Raw genomic sequence first — 25,537 nt, 5'->3', positions numbered from 1 at the left:
GGAACAGAAGCATGAATCATCATTTGCACCAGGTGAGAAAGGTGAGCATTGCTTGTAAAAAAAGTACAGACACCCATGTTCACTCCAAAGTTACCCAGCTGATATAGTATAGTATGACGAGTATAGTACAGTATGATGAGCATAGTATAGCCATAATAGCACAAGTCCAGGCTGACCTGTCCAATGAGATCGCTGCTCCTGAAGGAGGCTTTGCTGTTCTTCACCGACACACTCAGATGCCTGCGCCTGGCCTCCTCCACAGACAGCTCAAACTCAAACCTACACAGAGAGACAGGAGGAAAATACTGTTACATTCTGCCGCCAAATACCACAGGTTCAAATGACTCTGCTGAGTCACGCACACACACAATCCTTGTGGGGACCTAAAATTGATTTGCTATTTTCTCTAACCCTAAACATGACCCTAACCCTTAACCCTAATTCTAACCCTAATCCTAAACCTAAACCTAACCCCTAATCTTAAAATAGCCTTTGTCCTCGTGGGGACCTGGGAAATATCCCCACGAGGGAGAATCTTCCTTGGTTTACTATCCTTGTGGGGACTTTTGGGGATTTCCAGTACCCATGAGGATCATAATACAAGCACACACACACAAACACACAAGCACACCAGGGTTTCCGTTAGCTGGTAATTGCCGGCTTTTGGCTGATAAAATAAATGAAAAGCCGATAAATACAATTGTGGCGGGCTGCATTCTGTTGTGTTACAAAGTCGGATTAAAATGGATTTAATTGTCATTTTTTGTCAACGATCTACACAAAATACTCTGTAATGTAAAAGTGGAAGAAAAATTATAACATTTGTAAAAAAGTATGAAAAATAAAACACTAATATATCTTGATTAGATAAGTATTCAACCCCCTGAGTCAATACGTGTTAGAATCACCTTTGGCAGCGATTACAGCTGTGAGTCTTTCTGGGTAAGTCTAAAAGCTTTGCACATTATTCTTTTTTAAATTCTTCAAGCCCTGTCAAGGTGGTTGTTGATCATTGCTAGACAGCCATTTTCAAGTCTTGCCATAGAGTTTCAAGACGATTTAAGTGTAAACTGTAACTAGGCCACTCAGGAACATTAAATGTCGTCTTGGTAAGCACCTCCAGTGTATATTTGGCCTTGTGTTTTAGGTTATTGTCCTGCTGAAAGGTGAATTTGTCTCCCAGTGTCTGTTGGAAAGCAGACTGAACCAGGTTTTCCTCTAGGATTTTTCCTGTGCTTAGCTCTATTCCGTTTGTTTTATCATAAAAAAAACCCTAGTCCTTGCCGATGACAAGCATACCCATAACATGATGCAGCCACCACCATGCTTGAAAATATGAAAAGTGGTACTCAGTGATGTGTTGTGTTGGATTTGCCCCAAACTTACCGCTTTTTATTCAGGACATGTTTAGTGCCTTATTGCAAACTGGATACATGTTTTTGAATATTTGTATTCTGTACAGGCTTCCTTCTTTTCACTGTCAATTAGGTTAGTATTGTGGAGTAACTACAATGTTGTTGATCCATTCTCAGTCTTTTCATATCACAGCCATTGAACTCTGTAACTGTTTTAAAGTCACCATTGGCCTTATGGTGAAATCCCTGAGCGGTGTCCTTCCTCTCCGGCAACTGAGTTAGAAAGGATGCCTGTATCTTTGTAGTGACTGGGTGTATTGATACACCATCCAAAGTGTTATTAATAACTTCAACATGCTCAAAGGAATATTCAATGTATTTCTTTCTTTTTTTTACCCATCTACCAATAGGTGCACTTCTTTGCGAGGCATTGGAAAACCTCCCTGGTCTTTGTGGTTGAATCTGTGTTTGAAAATAACTGCTCAACAGAGGGACCTTACAGATAATTGTATGTGTGGGGTACAGAGATAAGGTAGTCATTCAAAAATCCTGTTAAACACTATTATTGCACACAGAGTCAGTCCATGCAACTTATTATGTGACTTGTTAAGCACATTTTTACTCCTGAATTTATTTAGGCTTGCCATAACAAAGGGGTTGAGTACTTATTGACTCAAGACATTTCAGCTTTTCATTTTTAATTAATTTCAAAAATGTCTAGAAACATAATTCCACTTTGACATTATGGGGTATTGTGTGTAGGCCAGTGACAACAAATCTCAATTTAATCCATTTTAAATTCAGGCTGTAACACAACAAAATGTGGAAAAGGTCAAGGGGTGTGAACACTTTCTGAAGGCACTGTTCTCAGCACTATTCTCTCACTCCTTGCACGCTGCCTTACATGCCTGCTGCTGAGGAGACAGCGAGAGCGAGAGAGAAGCCTTGAGCTACTGTTGATTGCGAAGATGGAGGCCTTTTTCAGTTAGAGAGTATGCCTATAGTGAAAAGCCTACAAGGGGAATGTCCTCCGTATGGACAAGTTTTTATGTTGTAGTGGATAAAGATGAGAAGAACGTTGGCGTGGCCAAATACAGGCTACTGTGCAACTCACTATGCAGGTAGGATGCAATTTTTGAACTTTTTATAATCATTATTATTATTGTATATCATTGTTATTATTGTAGGCCTATTTACTATCTAAACCAGTTCTTTAAATATACAAAACGTATTTTGTTTCGTTCTGAGATATTTTTGTTGGCTAAATTAAGTTCGATCTGTCTTTTTAATTGTGTGCTCTATATTTAGTTTAAGATAGGTTATTAGTAGGCCTGTTGTAAAATATATATCATTAGCCTATTGCTGTCATTTGTTGGGTATGGTGGCACTAGTCTTCCTTGGTAATTGCTGCAATATAGCCTGTGCAAAACTTTTGAGAAGGTTTAAACCAGTTGACAAGTGTTTTGTTTCATTCTGTTGAGCCATTTTCTTTGGCCAATTAAGTTCCAACTGTAATGTTGTGTTTGCCACAATATAATATCCTGCTCGTATTTTCCCTATAAACAATGGCTTGAGTTACTTTTGATATTACCCTAATAGAGTTGAGAAACTTCTGTGAAGGGTTAGTATGGTGTGGCTATTAGCCAATTATACTGCAAGCCTATGATATGAAGGCAGTGCCCACCGGCACTCCAACTGACTCTGACAGTTGAACTTGAGGTGAGGATGAATGTTTTAGGCCTACCAGTTACTCCTATAATCTAACAATATAATACTTATCTTTATAAAAATAAATTCTGATAAAAAATGTACGAATTAGCGTATTTCTGTACGCCTATATCTGTATAGCAGACGTAGTAGCCTATCTGACAAGGATAAAGAAATGCATGTCGGTGTCGTAGCATGCCGCCGGCATATTTATCTCTATAAGATGTTTTAAATATTAATATCGTAGTAAGTACAGTGGACGCCTAGGCCTATGCATGCAATGCCCTGATGCATTTAGTGCTCATTTCTCCGACAGCTGAACTGTGAGGTGGACAATTATTGTTTTAGGAAAGTAAAAACCAATAAAACAATAGGCTATATTATAGTTTTGTATATGCTACACATTGAAACACAAGGAATAGTGTTTTGGCAATTTGTTACAGGCTGTTTTTTAAGGACACGTAAATGTGGCTCATTTGGCCAATATCCCTCGTTTATTGATGGCGCTGGCTGCGAGAGTGGACACTCTGGACTATACACCCAATGCATATGGATGACCGGTCAATTTCTCAAATGTCAGATAAATAAAAAATGTCCCAGTCGCTTGTCGGGCGCCACATTTTCCTAACAGAAACCCTGACACACACACACACCAATGCTGATAACATCACACACCTTTCGTTATATTCTGGGTTAAGGTCTCTCTTCTTGATGCTTGTCTTCCTCTTGGTGGCCTTGCTTTTGTCTGGCAGCAGCATGAGGGAAACGTAGGTGTCTAGACCGTCTTTACTGGACGACTCTAGATCCCTATACACAAACATATAACATAGGATCCATGGCCTTAAAAAGTGTTGTCAATTGGTAAGGTAAGAGAAAGAGGTACAGTATGAGGATTTTGTGAAAATGTATGATACGGATATCATTACATAAAGGGACCCCTTCTTTAGCAGTGAGTTTAAAGCTATGCTATATGTAGGGGTTCTTGCTGACCATCATGTGACCTGACAAACTCTGGGCTCTTGCTATATGACATGGTGGAGATATGAATGATGCAGACACTCAGACACAGACCTGCAGGCGTGGACTGTGATGGTGAGTTTCTTCTTCTTTGAGGCATAGGACAGAGACAGCTTCACCTGCCCACAGTTTCCTGCAGCGCACGGCAGAGTTCCCTGACCTATCAGCTCCACCATTTTAGAGTCCAGAATCTGTTGAAAGATACATTTTGTAAGTAATCATTTCAACAGAAACAATAGAGGATATAGAAGTGTGTGTGTCACCTTGAGCTCAGCCCTGAGTAGAATCTGACTGTCAGGTGAGGCTCCATCCAGACTCAGCCACTGATCCAGGACCAGATCTGGTTGTGACAGCAGCTCTCTGACTGGTACGACCAGAGAACCCATCGCCTGATCCCAAGCACTGGAGAGCTGCATGTAGAGACATGGGCCATTGACAATAGACATACTATAGTTTCTCAAAATCTGTAATACACTGCAGTGTTAATTTTGGCAGCTATATGGTCACATTTTAGTCATTTCATCCTTTGTTAGTTTCAGTTATCAGTGCATTTTTTTCTATTAAATAATGAATATTTAGGCTACCTCTAATTCCATCATGTGCACATTCAGATAGCCTTGTTCAACTAGGCCTACTATCCCATTACCTTAGCTGGCAACATTGATATTCTGACAGATTGTAACCAATGCCAGCCATAATTAACCATATACAGTGCCTTCAGAAAGTATTCATACCCCTTGACTTATTACACATTTTGTTGTGTTACAGCCTGAATTCAAAATGGATTAAATATATTTTTTTTCTCACCCATCTACACACAATACCCCATATTGACAAAGTGAAAACATGTTTTTAGAAATGTTAGCACATTTATTGAAAATGAAATACAGAAATATCTAATTTACATAAGTATTCACACCCCTTTGCAATGACACTCCAAATTGAGCTCAGGTGCATCCATCATTGGGAAATTGAAAAAATATGGAACTACCCAGACTCTGCCTAGAGCTGGCCGTCCGACCAAACTGAGCAACCGGGCAAAAATGATTTTGGTCAGTGAGGTGACCAAGAACCCAATGACCACTCTGACAGAATTACAGAGTTCCTTGGCTGAGATGGGAGAACCTGCCAGAAGGACAACAGTCTCTACAGCACTTCACCAATCTGAGCTTTATGGGAGAGTGGCCAGAAGGAAGCCACTCCTGAGAAAAAGGCACATGATAGCACACCTGGAGTTTGCAAAAAGGCACGTGAAAGACTATTTTTCCCATAGGACCATGCAACTGAAAGATGTCAATTCTGCCAATGAAAGGAAACTTGTCTTCTAACTAACCTCAACTATATTGAACAAAAATACAAACGCAACATGTAAAGTGTTGGTTCCATATTTCATGAGCTGAAATTAAAGATCCATACGCACAAAAAGCATATTTCTCTCAAATTTTGTGCACAAATTTGTTTACATCCCTATTGTTGAGTATTTCTCCTTTGCCAAGATAATCCATCCACCTGACAGGTGTGGCATATCAAGAAGCTGATTAAACAGCATGATCATTCCACAGATGCACCTTGTGTGGGGACAATAAAAGGCCACTCTAAAATGTGCAGTCACAGAACACAATACCACAGATGTCTGAAGTTTTGAGAGAGCATGCAATTGGCATGCTGACTGCAGGAATGTCTACCAGAGCTGTTGCCAGAGAATGTAATGTTTATTTCTCTACCATAAGCCACCTCCAATGTATTTTTAGAGAATTTGGCTGTACGTCCAACCGGCCTCACAACCGCAGAACACGTGTAACCATGCCAGCCCAGGACCTCCACTTCCGGCTTCTTCCCCAGCGGGATCGTCTGAGACCAGCCACCCGGACAGCTGATGAAACTGAGGAGTATTTCTGTCTGTAATAAAGCCATTTTGTGGGGAAAAACTCATTCTGATTGGCTGGGCCTGGCTCCCCAGTGGGTGGGTGGGCCAGGCTCCAAAGTGGGTGGGCCTATGCCCTCCCAGGCCCACCCATGGCTGCGCCCCTGCCCAGTCATGTGAAATCCATAGATTAGGGCCTAATTTATTTATTTTAATTGACTGATTTCCTTATATGAACTGTAACTCAGTAAAATAGTTGAAATTGTTGCATGTTGCGTTTATATTTTTGTTCAGTATAGAAACAATAATTTTTACTCTTTCTCTCTTACTCTCTCTCGTGCTTCAGTCCGCATGTCATGTCAAATAAAATGTATATTAGTCTCACGTGGAATTCTCATCTCGTCACATTTTCATCAACAAAAATTTTCCAGGGCACCTCGGCTCATTATCGTCATCGTTTTAGTCAGGAAAAATAGGTTGTTGACAAGTATTTTTTGTCATAGTTATTGTTGTCAAAAATTAACACTGATGACTTGAACAACACTTCCACATGGGTGGACAATAAAGAAATTGTACTGTGCATTAAATCAGTAATAAAACAGGAAGCAAAGTGCTTGCAATCACAAACAAACAACCTCTCACCTTCACTATGAGCATCTCTTCTTTGGGGTAACGAACCAGGAAGTAGAAGGCCTCATCCCACTGGGGGGAGTTGGTGCGATCACACACCTTCAGAGAGATCGAGGAGAGATAGGGAAAGGAGATGTTATTTGGTCAATCTAAGACAAATTACAAGCAAGATATTGTAAGGTGAGAATCTCACTTTAGTTCTATATGTTGTCTCCCCCAGAACAAGCTCAGCTCCAGCCTTAGGCTCCTTCCCACTCTTCTTCAACTAGAAACACACAGAGATATGTCACTATGGGTAACTCAGTGACATAACTGATACCATCAAATCTTGATCATAAGACCATTAAAGCTGCAATATGTAACTTTTTAGAAATGTGAGTTATAGATCTGTCATTCTCATTGAAAGCAAGTCTAAGAAGCGGTAGATCTGTTCTATACACTATTTCTATGCTTCCCGATCATACGTTTCGTTTTTTGCATCTTTTACTTTCGGTTTTGTACACCAGCTTCAAACAGCTGAAAATACAATATTTTTTCTTATTGAAAATACATTTCACAGCGGTTTAGATGTTACAATGATTCTCTACACTATACATTGTTTGTTTTGTCACATAAACTGAAATTAGGCGAACTATTCGAACTTTAGCAACCTGGATTTGCCGGAGCGATTTCTACATATTGCACCTATAACAGTGAGGTGAACTACACAACACAAGAGAACAAGTGTGCACAGACCTAAAATTACCAAAGGAAACAACGAGGCTAATCATCACAGTTTATCACAAACATCAGACTATAGTAGGCTATCAAGATCATGGTAACATAACAACATCAGAGGTGAAGAGGTGAAAGGTGACTCACAGGCAGTGAGTGGGCTCTGTCCATGTAGATGAAGAGCAGAGCAGCAGAGGGAACAGCCTTGTTCTGGTAGGACTGGAGAGACTGCAGCTGCAGCACCTGGAACATGGGGAGCCAGGAGTTAAAATGGGGGGGGGGATCCCTAACTGAGCAGGGGTGCAGCCATAGGTGGGGGTGGGGGGGTGGGGGGATCCCTAATAAATACAAAAGCCTCATATGAGTTATGTAATTTGAGTCAACTGCATTCTGGATGCAGGAAGACTTCCTTCTTATGTAAACAGTATGAATATGTCACACTATGATTGTATGAGAGAGAGTGATAGGGGGAGGCAAGAGAGGGTTATCTCAAGAAAAGACAATAACAGGGAAAGAGAGAGATGGGGAGACTGAAGAAGGAAGAATAGGACTGACCTGATCCAGTCTGTCTGGTTGTGATACTGTTGGTACCCACTCCAGTACCAGGTGAAGATGACCTGACTTCACATCATTCAGAGTGTACCACTGGAACACAGAAATGTACCCATTAGACTGTTTACAAATGTAGCACAATAAAATCAAATGGAAAATAAAGCTAAGCTGTGACAACAATAATGACCTCACAATGAAAAGTGCCCCATGGCAGACAGGCTAGAAAGAGAAGTAAATACCTGAATACACTGACTCACCTGGTCTGTGTACTGGGAACTGATGACATCACTCAGCCTAATCATAAACCTGCACACATACAAAAAACAGATGCTTTGGCAACTCTCCAAAAAGGCATTGCATTCTTTTGACCATTTATATATTTGAAATGTGAAAGTAGAAAAGTTTAACAATTTCTTATATTTCAACCATTTTATCCACCATGAGACCAAAGTGCATGAAACTGTAAATATTATCTTGTGTGCACCCCAAATAGCACCCTATTCCCTATTTAGTGCACTACTTTTGACCAGGGACCATAGGACTCTGGTCAAAAGTAGTGCACTATATAGAGATTAGGGTGCCCTTTGGGACGTATCTCTTAAGTATCAATAACAGGTTACTGATTAAACGGTGTATAGTTGGGCCAGTTACAACACACCTGCCCAGGAAGTCATCAGCATCCATGTCTTTATCATAAAGCTCTACCTGGACCTCCTGACCAGCCTGGGGGTTCAGCACCGTCTGGGGAAACACACATACATCAGGGAAGACAAATAACAACAAAACTACACACATAAAGAATACTATTACATGATAATAAGGCAGAAAGGTAGCAAAGGCACACACTTCTGGATGTCTCAGATATATTCTTACATGAGAGAAGCCCTCCAAATACAGTACTTGTACAAAATATCAAAAGTCTGTCCTAACACGTATTGCTTTAACTTTCTTCAGTACAGCACAATACCTTTAACCGCTCATTCAAATGGGCACAAAGTTCAATAGCCGACAGAGATTAATTGAGTAAACTACAAGTCCCTCCATACCTCAAACATCTCGTTCCAGGTGGGGTTGAGGTTCTCCTTGATCACATGACTCTTAAACTTGACCCCTCCAATGTTTATCTTGACATAGGGGTCACTCTTGCCCTTCTTCAGGCCCCCCATCAGCTTATCCATGGCAACCAGATCCTGGGCCTCCAGTACATGGATTCTTAGCACCCCCTACAGGACAAACAACAAAACTGCAGTGACACAATAGCATTCCTAAAATACAAAGCAATATAAAGTATTGACATATTTTTTATTCAACCCCTAATATTTTGGTTGAAACTATTGCTAAAGGCAGTATACAGTATTTGTGTTGTCCCTACAGTAAAGCACCCACCTCAGTGCCAAAGCTTGGGTGAGGGGTAGTGTGAGGAGGGCGTGTTTCAGGGATGACAGTAGGCATGGCCTCAGCTTCCTCAGGTACAGACACAAAAGGAAGGCTAGACACTGTAGCTCTGGCAATGTCCTCTGTACCAGATCTGAATATTCACAAAGGAACACACACACAGCATGTTGATAGTTGCTTCAACACACTGAAGATTATCAATGCAAAGTCAGTGCACATGCAAAGCTCTCTGCATCTGTTGTTGAATGGAGCTCACCCTGCCATTGGCCCCTGCCAGGGTTGGAGCTCCTCAGTGTCTGCTGTGACTGACTGTTGGGTGATGGTGATAGGTTCCTCAGTTTCTTCTGGCTCCTCTATCTGTTGGTCAAAAACACATTCCAATGCTTTCACCTGCAGTCAATGCTTTCAAAATCAATTATAATATGTCTCTTGAATACATAAATTACTATTATATATATTTTTTGGGTCATTTAGCAGATGCTCTTATCCAGAGTGACTTACAGGAGCAATTAGGGTTAAGTGCCTTGCTCAAGGGCACTGCAACAGATTTTTCACCTAGTCATCTCGGGGGTTCGAACCAGCAACCTATCGGTTACTGGCCCAACGCTCTTAACTGCTAGGCTACCTTCCGCTAGGCTACCTGTTAACACAGAAGTTAAATCTTGCATAATTTGGTAATCTGCGTGATTAACTTCTGGGTCTATACGTGTTAGAAATTGAGGGTTCCGGCAGTTTGCGAAGTCTACACCCTTGCAAAAGGAAACTGTCAGCCAAAGCCCCCCCCCTTCTAATTCCGTGTGGGCAAACACGCGAAGCACTCGTAGTAAAGCAGTTTAAGCACTGCCTTCGCCAAATACTGATATGTAATAATAATAATAATAATATGCCATTTAGCAGACGCTTTTATCCAAAGCGACTTACAGTCATGCGTGCATACATTTTTGTGTATGGGTGGTCCCGGGGATCGAACCCACTACCTTGGCGTTACAAGCGCCGTGCTCTACCAGCTGAGCTACAGAGGACCACATATGTCCAAATAACCAGTGACAAAAACCCAAAGACTGGAACTACTGCTGCTCGTTATCTCACAAATCCCATTATGTCCAAACAGATTTTTCGGTCTACATGCAGAATCTTCCCACGAGAGATTACGCATACAGACACCCATACACTGTATCTCACCTCAGTATCAACGCTGGGGTCAGGGGTGGTGTGTGTGGAGAGTGTCTCAGGAGGGCTGGGGTCTTCTTTGGGGACCTCAAAGACCGCCTCTGCTTCCTCAGGTTCAGAGATAGAGGGTTGGCTGGAGATTGCAACAGATCTGAAAACACACAGAGAGACACATGCTTAAGGGTTTTATAATTTGCGTACACTGCATATTTTTGCATATCATTTGCAATAAATGTATAATTGCAATTCAACTTTATGAATATTGGGAGGGGCCAAGACAAAAACTCACTCCTCAGAGGGCACCTCACTGTGTTGCTCCTCCCCATTGGTTGCAGTAACTGGCTGCTCACTGGTGATTTGTTCCTTCTCCTCACTGTAACTCCCACTCATAATAGTTTCTGGACCAGAGACAGAGCCTTGGGGTACCCCAACACCCTCAGTCATCTTCGAGTTCAGGATCTGTGAACAAAAACATGGAGAGTGCAGTTAAAGTACATAACGTGGCGCTTTGTATAGCCTGTGCACATTTTGTCCCTCACTCCAAGAAGTTGATTGATAGTACATGTTTGTGAGTGTCTCTCACCTTGAGTTCAGCCCTCAGTAGAATCTGACTGTCAGGTGAGGCTCCATCCAAACTCAGCCACTGATCCAGGACCAGATCTGGTTGTGACAGCAGCTCTCTGACTGGTACCACCAGAGAACCCATCGCCTGATCCCAAGCACTGGACAGCTAGAGAAAGATAAATAAAGAGTGAATTACACTGAACAAAAATATAAACGCAACATGTAAAGTGTTGGTCCCATGTTTCATGAGCTGAAATAAAAAATCCCAGAAATGTTTCATTCGCACAAAAAGCTTATTTCTCTCAAATTTCGTGCACAAATTTGTTTATATCCCTGTTAGTGAGCATTTCTCCTTTGCAAACATAATCCATCCACCTGACATGTGTGGCATATCAAGAAGCTGATTAAACGGCATGATCATCACACAGGTGCACCTTGTGCTGGGGACAATAAAATATCACTTTAAAATGTGCAGTTTAGTCACACAACACAATGCCACAGATATCTCAAGTTGAGGGAGTGTGCAATTGGCATGCTGACTGCAGGAATGTCCACCAGAGCTGTAGCCAGAGAATGTAATTAACTCCCGAGTGGCACAGTGGTCTAAGGCACTGCGGTAGCTGTGCCACTAGAGATCCTGGTTCGAATCCAGGCTCTGTTGTAGCCGGCCACGACCGGGAGACCCATGGGGTGGCGCACAATTGGCCCAGCGTCATCCAGGGTAGGGGAGGGAATGGCTGGCAGGGATGTAGCTCAGTTGGTAGAGCATGGCGTTTGCAATGCCAGGGTTGTGGGTTCGATTCCCACGGGGGACCTCCACATCCGGCTTCTTCACTTGTGGAATCGTCTGAGGGGGGATGGGGTGCTGAGAAGTATTTCTGTCTGTAATAAAGCCCCTTTGTGGGGAAAAACTCATTCTGATTGGCTGGGCGTGTATCCTCAGTGGGTGGGCCTGGTTGCCAAGTGGGGCTATGCCCAGTCATGTGAAATCCATACATTTACATCATAGATTAGGGCCTGATGATTTTATTTCAATTGACTGATTTCCTTATATGAACTGCAACTCAGTAAAATCTTTGAAATTGTTGCATGTTGCGTTTATATTTTTATTCAATATAGAAAGGAAAAGAGAAAGGGGAGAATGGGAGATTTGTGTGGATGAATTACATTTACCAGTGACTGTGCAAGATGTTTACAGTGAGTGACATTATGTTTCGATTAAACATTATCCATGTTTAGTGACTCCATCCTTATGCAGACTGAACTCTCACCTTCACTATGAGAATCTCCTCTCTGGGGTCACGAACCAGGAAGTAGAAAGCCTCTTCCCACTGGGGGGAGTTGGTACGTTCACACACCTTCAGAGAGACAGAGAAGTTGACTTTCACGGCAGATCCTGTTACAAGTCTTGCATTTCAGCTCTAAGGGTATTGTATCTCACCTTGGTTCTGTAGGTTGTCTCCCCCAGAACAAGCTCAGCTCCAGCCTTTGGCTCCTTCCCACTCTTCTTCAACTACAAACACACAGAGACCACACAATACAACAGTCAAAAGCAAAAACTGATTGTGAGCAACTAGACAAAATAAACCATCAACATCTGTGCATAACCCATATCACAGCTGCAAAACTAGACAACAACGCAAAGCCAGAGTTCAAACGTTCAAAGTGGCACAGTGTCTGAGGTGAAGAGGTGAAAGGTGACTCACAGGCAGTGAGTGGGCTCTGTCCATGTAGATGAAGAGCAGAGCAGCAGAGGGAACAGCCTTGTTCTGGTAGGACTGGAGAGACTGCAGCTGCAGCACCTGGAACATGGGGAGAAAATAGTTCAATTACATTTACATTTACATTTTAGTCATTTAGCAGACGCTCTTATCCAGAGCAACTTACAGTTAGTGAGTGCATACATTATTTTTTTATTTTTTCATACTGGCCCCCCGTGGGAATCGAACCCACAACCCTGGCGTTCAAACGCCATGCTCCAACTGAGCTACATCCCCAATTGAAACAACATCTTGCAATACTAATGTTGTGCTCTGTTATGGGCGGCATGTAGCCTAGCGGTTAAGAGCATTGGACAAGTAACCGAAAGGTCTCTGGTTCGATTCTCCTGTAAGTCACTCTGGATAAATGACTACTAACATGTAAAATGTTATGCCTCATGAGTTATGGAATGTAAGTCTTATGCATTAAGAGTTCTAGGAATACATGATTGTATGATAGGGTGGGAGGACAGAAATTGTTGAACTAAATTCATAGTGAAAGAAAATTAGATTGAGAGATAAGAGAGAAACTGAAAAAAGGAGGAGTGGAACTGACCTGATCCAGTCTGTCTGGTTGTGATACTGTTGGTACCCACTCCAGTACCAGGTGAAGACGACCTGACTTCACATCATTCAGAGCGTACCACTGGAACACAGAAATATACCCAATAGACTGTTTACAAATGTAGCACAATAAAATAAAGGGGGGAAATTCAGCTAAGGAGTGACAACTTAGCTTAACCTCTCAATCACAAGTTATATTGTAGCAACATGAGGGCCTTGACCTGACATTAGGCCTACAAGTAATAAAAGGGAGTGCCCTTCTAGCAGACAGGCTAGAAAGAGAAGTAAATACCTGAATACACTGACTCACCTGGTCTGTGTACTGGGAACTAATGACATCACTCAGCCTAATCATAGACCTGCACACACACAAAAAACAAATGCTTTGGCAACATTTCAAAAAGGAATTGCATTCTTGTGTCCATTTAAATACAGTACCAGTCAAAAGTTTGGACACACCTATTCATTCAAGGCTTTTTCTTTATTTTTACTATTTTCTATATTGTAGAATAATAGTGAAGACATCAAAACTATGAAATAACACAAACGGAATCATGTAGTAACCAAAAAAGTGTTAAACAAATCCAAATATATTTTAGATTTTAGATTCTTCAAAGTAGCCACCCTTTGCCTTGATGACAGCTTTGCACACTCTTGGCATTCTCTCAACTAGTTTCATGAGGAATGCTTTTCTTGAAGGAGTTCCCACATTTGCTGAGCACTTGTTGGCTGCTTTTCCTTCACTCTGCGGTCCAACTCACCCCAAACCATCTCAATTAGGTTGAGGTCGGGTGATTGTGGAGGCCAGGTCATCTGATGCAGCACTCCATCACTCTCCTTCTTGGTCAAATAGCCCTTACACAGCCTGGAGGTGTGTTTTGGGTCATTGTGCTGTTGAAAAACAAACGATAGTCCCACTAAGCACAAACCAGATGGGATGGCGTATCGCTGCAGAATGCTGTGGTAGCCATGCTGGTTAAGTGTGCCTTGAATTCTAAATAAATCACTGACAGTGTCACCAGCAAAGCACCCCCACACCATCACACCTCCTCGCTTCCCGGTGGGAACCACACATGCTGAGATCATCGTTCACCTACTCTGCGTCTCACAAAGACACGGCGGTTGAAACCAAAAATTAGAAATTTGGACTCATCAGACCAAAGGACAGATTTCCACCGGTCTAATGTCCATTGATAGTGTTTCTTGGCCCAAGCAGGTCTCTTCTTCTTATTGGTGTCCTTTAGTAGTGGTTTCTTTGCAGCAATTCGGCCATGAAGGCCTGATTCGCAGAGTCACCTCTGAACAGTTGATGTTGAGATGTTTCTGTGACGAACTCCGTGAAGCATTTCTTTGAACTGCAATTTCTGAGGCTGGTAACTCTAATGAACTTATTCTCTGCAGCAGAGGTAACTCTGGGTCTTCCATTCCTGTGGCGGTCCTCATGAGAGCCAGTTTCATCATAGCGCTTGATGGTTTTTGAGACTGCACTTGAAGAAACTTTCAAAGTTCTTGAAATGTTACATATTGACTGACCTTCAAGTAATGATGGACTGTCGTTTCTCTTTGCTTATTTGAGCTGTTCTTGCCATAATATGGACTTGGTCTTTTACCAAATTGGGCTAACTTCTGTATAACCCCCTACCTTGTCACAACACAACTGATTGGCTCAAACGCATTAAGAACGAAAGAAATTCCACAAATTAACTTTTAATAAGGCACCCCTGTTAATTGAAATGCATTCCAGGTGACTACCTCATGAAGCTGGTTGAGAGTATGCCAAGAGTGTGCAAAGCTGTCATCAAGGCAAAGGGTGGCTATTTGAAGAATCTCAAACAAAAAATATATTTTGATTTGTTTAACACTTTTTTGGTTACTACATGATTCCATATATGTTACTTAATAGTTTTAATGTCTTCACTATTATTCTACAATGTAAATAAATTGTAAAAATAAAGAAAAACCCTTGAATGAGTAGGTGTGACTGGTAGTGTATATATTTGATATATGAAAGTAGAAAAGTAGAACCATTTCTTATATTTCAAACATTTCATCCACCATGAGACCAAAGTGCATGAAACTGTCAGTCTTACCTTGTGTGTGTCCCAAATAGCACCCTATTCCCTATGTAGTGCACTACTTTTGACCAGGGACCATAGAACTCTGGTCAAAAGTTGTGCACTATTTAGGGAATAGGGTGCAATTTGGGATGTATTCCTTAACTATCAATAGCAGGTTAATGATTAAACAGTGTATAGTTGGGTCAGTTACAACACACCTGCCCAGGAAGTCATCAGCATCCATATCTTTATCATACAGCTCTACATGGACCTCCTGACCAGCCTGGGGGTTCAGCACCGTCTGGGGAAACACACATACATCAGGGAAGACAAATAACAAAACTACACACATAAAGAATACTATTACATGATAATAAGGCAGAAAGGTAGCAAAGGCACACACTTCTGGATGTCTCAGATATATTCTTACATGAGAGAAGCCCTCCAAATACAGTACTTGTACAAAATATCAAAAGTCTGTCCTAACACGTATTGCTTTAACTTTCTTCAGTACAGCACAATACCTTTAACCGCTCATTCAAATGGGCACAAAGTTCAATAGCCGACAGAGATTAATTGAGTAAACTACAAGTCCCTCCATACCTCAAACATCTCGTTCCAGGTGGGGTTGAGGTTCTCCTTGATCACATGACTCTTAAACTTGACCCCTCCAATGTTTATCTTGACATAGGGGTCACTCTTGCCCTTCTTCAGGCCCCCCATCAGCTTATCCATGGCAACCAGATCCTGGGCCTCCAGTACATGGATTCTTAGCACCCCCTACAGGACAAACAACAAAACTGCAGTGACACAATAGCATTCTCAAAATACAAAGCAATATAAAGTATTGACATATTTTTTATTCAACCCCTAATATTTTGGTTGAAACTATTGCTAAAGGCAGTATACAGTATTTGTGTTGTCCCTACAGTAAAGCACCCACCTCAGTGCCAAAGCTTGGGTGAGGGGTAGTGTGAGGAGGGCGTGTTTCAGGGATGACAGTAGGCATGGCCTCAGCTTCCTCAGGTACAGACACAAAAGGAAGGCTAGACACTGTAGCTCTGGCAATGTCCTCTGTACCAGATCTGAATATTCACAAAGGAACACACACACAGCATGTTGATAGTTGCTTCAACACACTGAAGATTATCAATGCAAAGTCAGTGCACATGCAAAGCTCTCTGCATCTGTTGTTGAATGGAGCTCACCCTGCCATTGGCCCCTGCCAGGGTTGGAGCTCCTCAGTGTCTGCTGTGACTGACTGTTGGGTGATGGTGATAGGTTCCTCAGTTTCTTCTGGCTCCTCTATCTGTTGGTCAAAAACACATTCTAATGCTTTCACCTGCAGTCAATGCTTTCAAAACCAATTATAATATGTCTCTTGAATACATAAATTACTATTATATATATTTTTTGGGTCATTTAGCAGATGCTCTTATCCAGAGTGACTTACAGGAGCAATTAGGGTTAAGTGCCTTGCTCAAGGGCACATCAACAGGTTTTTCACCTAGTCATCTCGGGGGTTCGAACCAGCAACCTATCGGTTACTGGCCCAACGCTCTTAACTGCTAGGCTACCTTCCGCTAGGCTACCTGTTAACACAGAAGTTAAATCTTGCATAATTTGGTAATCTGCGTGATTAACTTCTGGGTCTATACGTGTTAGAAATTGAGGGTTCCGGCAGTTTGCGAAGTCTACACCCTTGCAAAAGGAAACTGTCAGCCAAAGCCCCCCCCCTTCTAATTCCGTGTGGGCAAACACGCGAAGCACTCGTAGTAAAGCAGTTTAAGCACTGCCTTCGCCAAATACTGATATGTAATAATAATAATAATAATATGCCATTTAGCAGACGCTTTTATCCAAAGCGACTTACAGTCATGCGTGCATACATTTTTGTGTATGGGTGGTCCCGGGGATCGAACCCACTACCTTGGCGTTACAAGCGCCGTGCTCTACCAGCTGAGCTACAGAGGACCACATATGTCCAAATAACCAGTGACAAAAACCCAAAGACTGGAACTACTGCTGCTCGTTATCTCACAAATCCCATTATGTCCAAACAGATTTTTCGGTCTACATGCAGAATCTTCCCACGAGAGATTACGCATACAGACACCCATACACTGTATCTCACCTCAGTATCAACGCTGGGGTCAGGGGTGGTGTGTGTGGAGAGTGTCTCAGGAGGGCTGGGGTCTTCTTTGGGGACCTCAAAGACCGCCTCTGCTTCCTCAGGTTCAGAGATAGAGGGTTGGCTGGAGATTGCAACAGATCTGAAAACACACAGAGAGACACATGCTTAAGGGTTTTATAATTTGCGTACACTGCATATTTTTGCATATCATTTGCAATAAATGTATAATTGCAATTCAACTTTATGAATATTGGGAGGGGCCAAGACAAAAACTCACTCCTCAGAGGGCACCTCACTGTGTTGCTCCTCCCCATTGGTTGCAGTAACTGGCTGCTCACTGGTGATTTGTTCCTTCTCCTCACTGTAACTCCCACTCATAATAGTTTCTGGACCAGAGACAGAGCCTTGGGGTACCCCAACACCCTCAGTCATCTTCGAGTTCAGGATCTGTGAACAAAAACATGGAGAGTGCAGTTAAAGTACATAACGTGGCGCTTTGTATAGCCTGTGCACATTTTGTCCCTCACTCCAAGAAGTTGATTGATAGTACATGTTTGTGAGTGTCTCTCACCTTGAGTTCAGCCCTCAGTAGAATCTGACTGTCAGGTGAGGCTCCATCCAAACTCAGCCACTGATCCAGGACCAGATCTGGTTGTGACAGCAGCTCTCTGACTGGTACCACCAGAGAACCCATCGCCTGATCCCAAGCACTGGACAGCTAGAGAAAGATAAATAAAGAGTGAATTACACTGAACAAAAATATAAACGCAACATGTAAAGTGTTGGTCCCATGTTTCATGAGCTGAAATAAAAAATCCCAGAAATGTTTCATTCGCACAAAAAGCTTATTTCTCTCAAATTTCGTGCACAAATTTGTTTATATCCCTGTTAGTGAGCATTTCTCCTTTGCAAACATAATCCATCCACCTGACATGTGTGGCATATCAAGAAGCTGATTAAACGGCATGATCATCACACAGGTGCACCTTGTGCTGGGGACAATAAAATATCACTTTAAAATGTGCAGTTTAGTCACACAACACAATGCCACAGATGTCTCAAGTTGAGGGAGTGTGCAATTGGCATGCTGACTGCAGGAATGTCCACCAGAGCTGTAGCCAGAGAATGTAATTAACTCCCGAGTGGCACAGTGGTCTAAGGCACTGCGGTAGCTGTGCCACTAGAGATCCTGGTTCGAATCCAGGCTCTGTTGTAGCCGGCCACGACCAGGAGACCCATGGGGTGGCGCACAATTGGCCCAGCGTCATCCAGGGTAGGGGAGGGAATGGCTGGCAGGGATGTAGCTCAGTTGGTAGAGCATGGCGTTTGCAATGCCAGGGTTGTGGGTTCGATTCCCACGGGGGACCTCCACATCCGGCTTCTTCACTTGTGGAATCGTCTGAGGGGGGATGGGGTGCTGAGAAGTATTTCTGTCTGTAATAAAGCCCCTTTGTGGGGAAAAACTCATTCTGATTGGCTGGGCGTGTATCCTCAGTGGGTGGGCCTGGTTGCCAAGTGGGGCTATGCCCAGTCATGTGAAATCCATACATTTACATTTACATCATAGATTAGGGCCTGATGATTTTATTTCAATTGACTGATTTCCTTATATGAACTGCAACTCAGTAAAATCTTTGAAATTGTTGCATGTTGCGTTTATATTTTTATTCAATATAGAAAGGAAAAGAGAAAGGGGAGAATGGGAGATTTGTGTGGATGAATTACATTTACCAGTGACTGTGCAAGATGTTTACAGTGAGTGACATTATGTTTCGATTAAACATTATCCATGTTTAGTGACTCCATCCTTATGCAGACTGAACTCTCACCTTCACTATGAGAATCTCCTCTCTGGGGTCACGAACCAGGAAGTAGAAAGCCTCTTCCCACTGGGGGGAGTTGGTACATTCACACACCTTCAGAGAGACAGAGAAGTTGACTTTCACGGCAGATCCTGTTACAAGTCTTGCATTTCAGCTCTAAGGGTATTGTATCTCACCTTGGTTCTGTAGGTTGTCTCCCCTAGAACAAGCTCAGCTCCAGCCTTTGGCTCCTTCCCACTCTTCTTCAACTACAAACACACAGAGACCACACAATACAACAGTCAAAAGCAAAAACTGATTGTGAGCAACTAGACAAAATAAACCATCAACATCTGTGCATAACCCATATCACAGCTGCAAAACTAGACAACAACGCAAAGCCAGAGTTCAAACGTTCAAAGTGGCACAGTGTCTGAGGTGAAGAGGTGAAAGGTGACTCACAGGCAGTGAGTGGGCTCTGTCCATGTAGATGAAGAGCAGAGCAGCAGAGGGAACAGCCTTGTTCTGGTAGGACTGGAGAGACTGCAGCTGCAGCACCTGGAACATGGGGAGAAAATAGTTCAATTACATTTACATTTACATTTTAGTCATTTAGCAGACGCTCTTATCCAGAGCAACTTACAGTTAGTGAGTGCATACATTATTTTTTTATTTTTTCATACTGGCCCCCCGTGGGAATCGAACCCACAACCCTGGCGTTCAAACGCCATGCTCCAACTGAGCTATATCCCCAATTGAAACAACATCTTGCAATACTAATGTTGTGCTCTGTTATGGGCGGCATGTAGCCTAGCGGTTAAGAGCATTGGACAAGTAACCGAAAGGTCTCTGGTTCGATTCTCCTGTAAGTCACTCTGGATAAATGACTACTAACATGTAAAATGTTATGCCTCATGAGTTATGGAATGTAAGTCTTATGCATTAAGAGTTCTAGGAATACATGATTGTATGATAGGGTGGGAGGACAGAAATTGTTGAACTAAATTCATAGTGAAAGAAAATTAGATTGAGAGATAAGAGAGAAACTGAAAAAAGGAGGAGTGGAACTGACCTGATCCAGTCTGTCTGGTTGTGATACTGTTGGTACCCACTCCAGTACCAGGTGAAGACGACCTGACTTCACATCATTCAGAGCGTACCACTGGAACACAGAAATATACCCAATAGACTGTTTACAAATGTAGCACAATAAAATAAAGGGGGGAAATTCAGCTAAGGAGTGACAACTTAGCTTAACCTCTCAATCACAAGTTATATTGTAGCAACATGAGGGCCTTGACCTGACATTAGGCCTACAAGTAATAAAAGGGAGTGCCCTTCTAGCAGACAGGCTAGAAAGAGAAGTAAATACCTGAATACACTGACTCACCTGGTCTGTGTACTGGGAACTAATGACATCACTCAGCCTAATCATAGACCTGCACACACACAAAAAACAAATGCTTTGGCAACATTTCAAAAAGGAATTGCATTATTGTGTCCATTTAAATACAGTACCAGTCAAAAGTTTGGACACACCTATTCATTCAAGGCTTTTTCTTTATTTTTACTATTTTCTATATTGTAGAATAATAGTGAAGACATCAAAACTATGAAATAACACAAACGGAATCATGTAGTAACCAAAAAAGTGTTAAACAAATCAAAATATATTTTAGATTTTTAGATTCTTCAAAGTAGCCACCCTTTGCCTTGATGACAGCTTTGCACACTCTTGGCATTCTCTCAACTAGTTTCATGAGGAATGCTTTTCTTGAAGGAGTTCCTACATTTGCTGAGCACTTGTTGGCTGCTTTTCCTTCACTCTGCGGTCCAACTCACCCCAAACCATCTCAATTAGGTTGAGGTCGGGTGATTGTGGAGGCCAGGTCATCTGATGCAGCACTCCATCACTCTCCTTCTTGGTCAAATAGCCCTTACACAGCCTGGAGGTGTGTTTTGGGTTATTGTCCTGTTGAAAAACAAACGATAGTCCCACTAAGCGCAAACCAGATGGGATGGCGTATCGCTGCAGAATGCTGTGGTAGCCATGCTGGTTAAGTGTGCCTTGAATTCTAAATAAATCACTGACAGTGTCACCAGCAAAGCACCCCCACACCATCACACCTCCTCGCTTCCCGGTGGGAACCACACATGCTGAGATCATCGTTCACCTACTCTGCGTCTCACAAAGACACGGCGGTTGAAACCAAAAATTAGAAATTTGGACTCATCAGACCAAAGGACAGATTTCCACCGGTCTAATGTCCATTGATAGTGTTTCTTGGCCCAAGCAGGTCTCTTCTTCTTATTGGTGTCCTTTAGTAGTGGTTTCTTTGCAGCAATTCGGCCATGAAGGCCTGATTCGCAGAGTCACCTCTGAACAGTTGATGTTGAGATGTTTCTGTGACGAACTCCGTGAAGCATTTCTTTGAACTGCAATTTCTGAGGCTGGTAACTCTAATGAACTTATTCTCTGCAGCAGAGGTAACTCTGGGTCTTCCATTCCTGTGGCGGTCCTCATGAGAGCCAGTTTCATCATAGCGCTTGATGGTTTTTGAGACTGCACTTGAAGAAACTTTCAAAGTTCTTGAAATGTTACATATTGACTGACCTTCAAGTAATGATGGACTGTCGTTTCTCTTTGCTTATTTGAGCTGTTCTTGCCATAATATGGACTTGGTCTTTTACCAAATTGGGCTAACTTCTGTATAACCCCCTACCTTGTCACAACACAACTGATTGGCTCAAACGCATTAAGAACGAAAGAAATTCCACAAATTAACTTTTAATAAGGCACCCCTGTTAATTGAAATGCATTCCAGGTGACTACCTCATGAAGCTGGTTGAGAGTATGCCAAGAGTGTGCAAAGCTGTCATCAAGGCAAAGGGTGGCTATTTGAAGAATCTCAAACAAAAAATATATTTTGATTTGTTTAACACTTTTTTGGTTACTACATGATTCCATATATGTTACTTAATAGTTTTAATGTCTTCACTATTATTCTACAATGTAAATAAATTGTAAAAATAAAGAAAAACCCTTGAATGAGTAGGTGTGACTGGTAGTGTATATATTTGATATGTGAAAGTAGAAAAGTAGAACCATTTCTTATATTTCAAACATTTCATCCACCATGAGACCAAAGTGCATGAAACTGTCAGTCTTACCTTGTGTGTGTCCCAAATAGCACCCTATTCCCTATTTAGTGCACTACTTTTGACCAGGGACCATAGAACTCTGGTCAAAAGTTGTGCACTATTTAGGGAATAGGGTGCAATTTGGGATGTATTCCTTAACTATCAATAGCAGGTTAATGATTAAACAGTGTATAGTTGGGCCAGTTCCAACACACCTGCCCAGGAAGTCATCAGCATCCATATCTTTATCATACAGCTCTACCTGGACCTCCTGACCAGCCTGGGGGTTCAGCACCGTCTGGGGAAACACACATACATCAGGGAAGACAAATAACAACAAAACTACACACATAAAGAATACTATTACATGATAATAAGGCAGAAAGGTAGCAAAGGCACACACTTCTGGATGTCTCAGATATATTCTTACATGAGAGAAGCCCTCCAAATACAGTACTTGTACAAAATATCAAAAATCTGTCCTAACACGTATTGCTTTAACTTTCTTCAGTACAGCACAATACCTTTAACGCTCATTCAAATGGGCACAAAGTTCAATAGCCGACAGAGATTAATTGAGTAAACTACAAGTCCCTCCATACCTCAAACATCTCGTTCCAGGTGGGGTTGAGGTTCTCCTTGATCACATGACTCTTAAACTTGACCCCTCCAATGTTTATCTTGACATAGGGGTCACTCTTGCCCTTCTTCAGGCCCCCCATCAGCTTATCCATGGCAACCAGATCCTGGGCCTCCAGTACATGGATTCTTAGCACCCCCTACAGGACAAACAACAAAACTGCAGTGACAATAGCATTCTCAAAATACAAAGCAATATAAAGTATTGACATATTTTTTATTCAACCCCTAATATTTTGGTTGAAACTATTGCTAAAGGCAGTATACAGTATTTGTGTTGTCCCTACAGTAAAGCACCCACCTCAGTGCCAAAGCTTGGGTGAGGGGTAGTGTGAGGAGGGCGTGTTTCAGGGATGACAGTAGGCATGGCCTCAGCTTCCTCAGGTACAGACACAAAAGGAAGGCTAGACACTGTAGCTCTGGCAATGTCCTCTGTACCAGATCTGAATATTCACAAAGGAACACACACACAGCATGTTGATAGTTTCTTCAACACACTGAAGATTATCAATGCAAAAAGTCAGTGCACATGCAAAGCTCTCTGCATCTGTTGTTGAATGGAGCTCACCCTGCCATTGGCCCCTGCCAGGGTTGGAGCTCCTCAGTGTCTGCTGTGACTGACTGTTGGGTGATGGTGATAGTTTCTTCTGGCTCTGCTAGCTGCTGGTCAAAAACCCATGTCAATGCTTTCACCTACAGCTATAAAGTTGTAGTTGGCCATGCAATTCATTTCAAAACCAATGATTCATGAATACATAACTCTTGGTTTCAGTGTATTGTGACCAGGGGTTGAAAATGAAATTATTTTCCAATTGTTTTGTTCTGAACAGAACCATAATTTTTTCTCGTTCCGTTCTACTGTTCCCACCAGCAAAATAAAGTTCTGAACCGGTTCGAACCCCAAAAAAGGACCGGTTTATATCGTTAGTTTCTGTTCCTTTTTAAACCTCTGAAATCTTTTTATATTTTTTTATATTTAGCGCAACATTAAATTACTTCACCAATCATGCAGCTTGCTATGGAGCGGGCAAGCTATAGCTCAGTGAGTTGTTTACATGCATGATGGAAAGAAAAGTGTAGTGTGCGAGATGCAACTGAAATTATGTGGGTGGGGAGAGAGTGAGAGAGGGTGGAGGATGAGGCTTGGCTTGAAGCGCTGGGCATCTTGCGATGACATGCATTATCTGAATTAGGCCTACAGAATTATACCTACGGAGGAGCGGCTTCTACAGAGGAACTTTGAATGTCTTTGAACTTCAGAGTTGCTTTAACGTTGGACCAGACCTAGCTAGCCAGCTAACAAGCTTGTGTGTGCAGAGCAGCACCAGAATAAAAAACACGTCTTACCTTTTTCTAGTTAATAAATCCAATGTGAAATATGATAACTATAGTATCCCAAAGTAGCATTGAAAAAGTAAATTCATTCTTCTCTAATTAAAAATCTGTCTCCCTATCTTCTGAATCACGCTTGTAACGTCAGTAGGCTACAGCTATGCTTCGGAGGGGGAGGGGCAGGCAGCCTACACGCACACACACTGGCAAAGATTTTCAACTCGCAGGCAGACACTGGAAGAAGTTTCTGATTGACAGAGGGAGGGCTTTGCATAGGCGCTTTGTTGCGTTTTTTGTGGGACTGGAAAAAAACAACCGGAACGTAAAATAATGTTATTAACCGGTTCCCATGCTTTTAAAATAACGGTTCTGTTTCGGAACAGTATAGATAACTTTCGTTCCCGGTTCTGATTATGTTTCTTGAAAAATGTCTCTATTTTCCGGTTTTCAGTTCTGTTCCCTGAACTAGTTCCAACCCCTGATTGTGACAGAAAAAAACATTGACTCTGAATACAATCCAGACAGAATGCTTAATGATATGCATACATAGACATCCACATACTGTATCTCACCTCAGTATCAAATCTAGGGTCAGGGGTGGTGTGTGTGGGGAGTGTCTCAGGAGGGCTGGGGTCTTCTTTGGGGACCTCAAAGACCACCTCTGCTTCCTCAGGTTCAGAGATAGAGGGTTGGCTGGAGACTGCAACAGATCTGAAAACACACAAAGAGACACATATGCTAAAAGGTTTTATAATTGACATACACTTCAGCCATTTGCACATCAATTGAAATCAACTTATAATAACAATTCAACTACTTGAATGCTGGGAGGGGCCAAGACAACAACTCACTCTTCAGAGGGAATCTCACTGTGTTGGTCCTCCTCAATGGTGCTTGGTTCTTCCTCCTCACTGTAACTCCCACTCATAATAGTTTCTGGACCAGAGACAGAGCCTTGTGGTACCCCAACACCCTCAGTCATCTTCGAGTTCAGGATCTGTGAACAAAAACATGCCGCTAATAACTTACCAGTATTTTTTTGACAAGATTAGACTGCCAGGTGCAGGTAAAGTACATAACGTGGCGTTTTGTGTACTCTATGGCACATTCTGTCCCTCACTCAAAAATGTTGATTGATAG

The 25,537-nt window shown here is 42.2% G+C and overlaps 1 protein-coding gene across 1 annotated transcript in view; it reads right to left on the bottom strand.

The window, feature by feature from the left end:
• LOC311134026 (uncharacterized protein) overlaps positions 1-25,537 on the bottom strand; it is a 42,434-nt gene that overhangs the window by 2,890 nt on the left and 14,007 nt on the right. The window contains exons 12-50 of the mRNA XM_084167640.1: positions 25,249-25,394; positions 24,970-25,108; positions 23,634-23,725; positions 23,367-23,508; positions 23,029-23,205; positions 22,642-22,724; positions 20,676-20,724; positions 20,358-20,447; positions 19,748-19,843; positions 19,483-19,554; positions 19,313-19,372; positions 18,055-18,201; positions 17,761-17,930; positions 17,484-17,622; positions 16,558-16,658; positions 16,293-16,434; positions 15,953-16,129; positions 15,568-15,650; positions 13,603-13,651; positions 13,285-13,374; positions 12,675-12,770; positions 12,410-12,481; positions 12,240-12,326; positions 10,988-11,134; positions 10,694-10,863; positions 10,417-10,555; positions 9,491-9,591; positions 9,226-9,367; positions 8,886-9,062; positions 8,498-8,580; positions 8,097-8,145; positions 7,843-7,932; positions 7,435-7,530; positions 6,767-6,838; positions 6,586-6,672; positions 4,343-4,489; positions 4,134-4,270; positions 3,738-3,869; positions 177-279 (exon numbers count right to left, since the gene is read on the bottom strand). Coding sequence (XP_084023766.1) covers positions 177-279; positions 3,738-3,869; positions 4,134-4,270; positions 4,343-4,489; positions 6,586-6,672; positions 6,767-6,838; positions 7,435-7,530; positions 7,843-7,932; positions 8,097-8,145; positions 8,498-8,580; positions 8,886-9,062; positions 9,226-9,367; positions 9,491-9,591; positions 10,417-10,555; positions 10,694-10,863; positions 10,988-11,134; positions 12,240-12,326; positions 12,410-12,481; positions 12,675-12,770; positions 13,285-13,374; positions 13,603-13,651; positions 15,568-15,650; positions 15,953-16,129; positions 16,293-16,434; positions 16,558-16,658; positions 17,484-17,622; positions 17,761-17,930; positions 18,055-18,201; positions 19,313-19,372; positions 19,483-19,554; positions 19,748-19,843; positions 20,358-20,447; positions 20,676-20,724; positions 22,642-22,724; positions 23,029-23,205; positions 23,367-23,508; positions 23,634-23,725; positions 24,970-25,108; positions 25,249-25,394 — 4,371 coding nt within the window. The remainder of the gene's footprint in view (positions 1-176; positions 280-3,737; positions 3,870-4,133; positions 4,271-4,342; positions 4,490-6,585; positions 6,673-6,766; positions 6,839-7,434; positions 7,531-7,842; positions 7,933-8,096; positions 8,146-8,497; positions 8,581-8,885; positions 9,063-9,225; positions 9,368-9,490; positions 9,592-10,416; positions 10,556-10,693; positions 10,864-10,987; positions 11,135-12,239; positions 12,327-12,409; positions 12,482-12,674; positions 12,771-13,284; positions 13,375-13,602; positions 13,652-15,567; positions 15,651-15,952; positions 16,130-16,292; positions 16,435-16,557; positions 16,659-17,483; positions 17,623-17,760; positions 17,931-18,054; positions 18,202-19,312; positions 19,373-19,482; positions 19,555-19,747; positions 19,844-20,357; positions 20,448-20,675; positions 20,725-22,641; positions 22,725-23,028; positions 23,206-23,366; positions 23,509-23,633; positions 23,726-24,969; positions 25,109-25,248; positions 25,395-25,537) is intronic.

Source organism: Coregonus lavaretus (assembly GCF_964263955.1).
Source record: "Coregonus lavaretus genome assembly, chromosome: 8".
In the NCBI taxonomy this organism is placed as follows: Eukaryota; Metazoa; Chordata; class Actinopteri; order Salmoniformes; family Salmonidae; genus Coregonus; species Coregonus lavaretus.
This window is presented reverse-complemented; position numbering and strand designations above follow the sequence as displayed.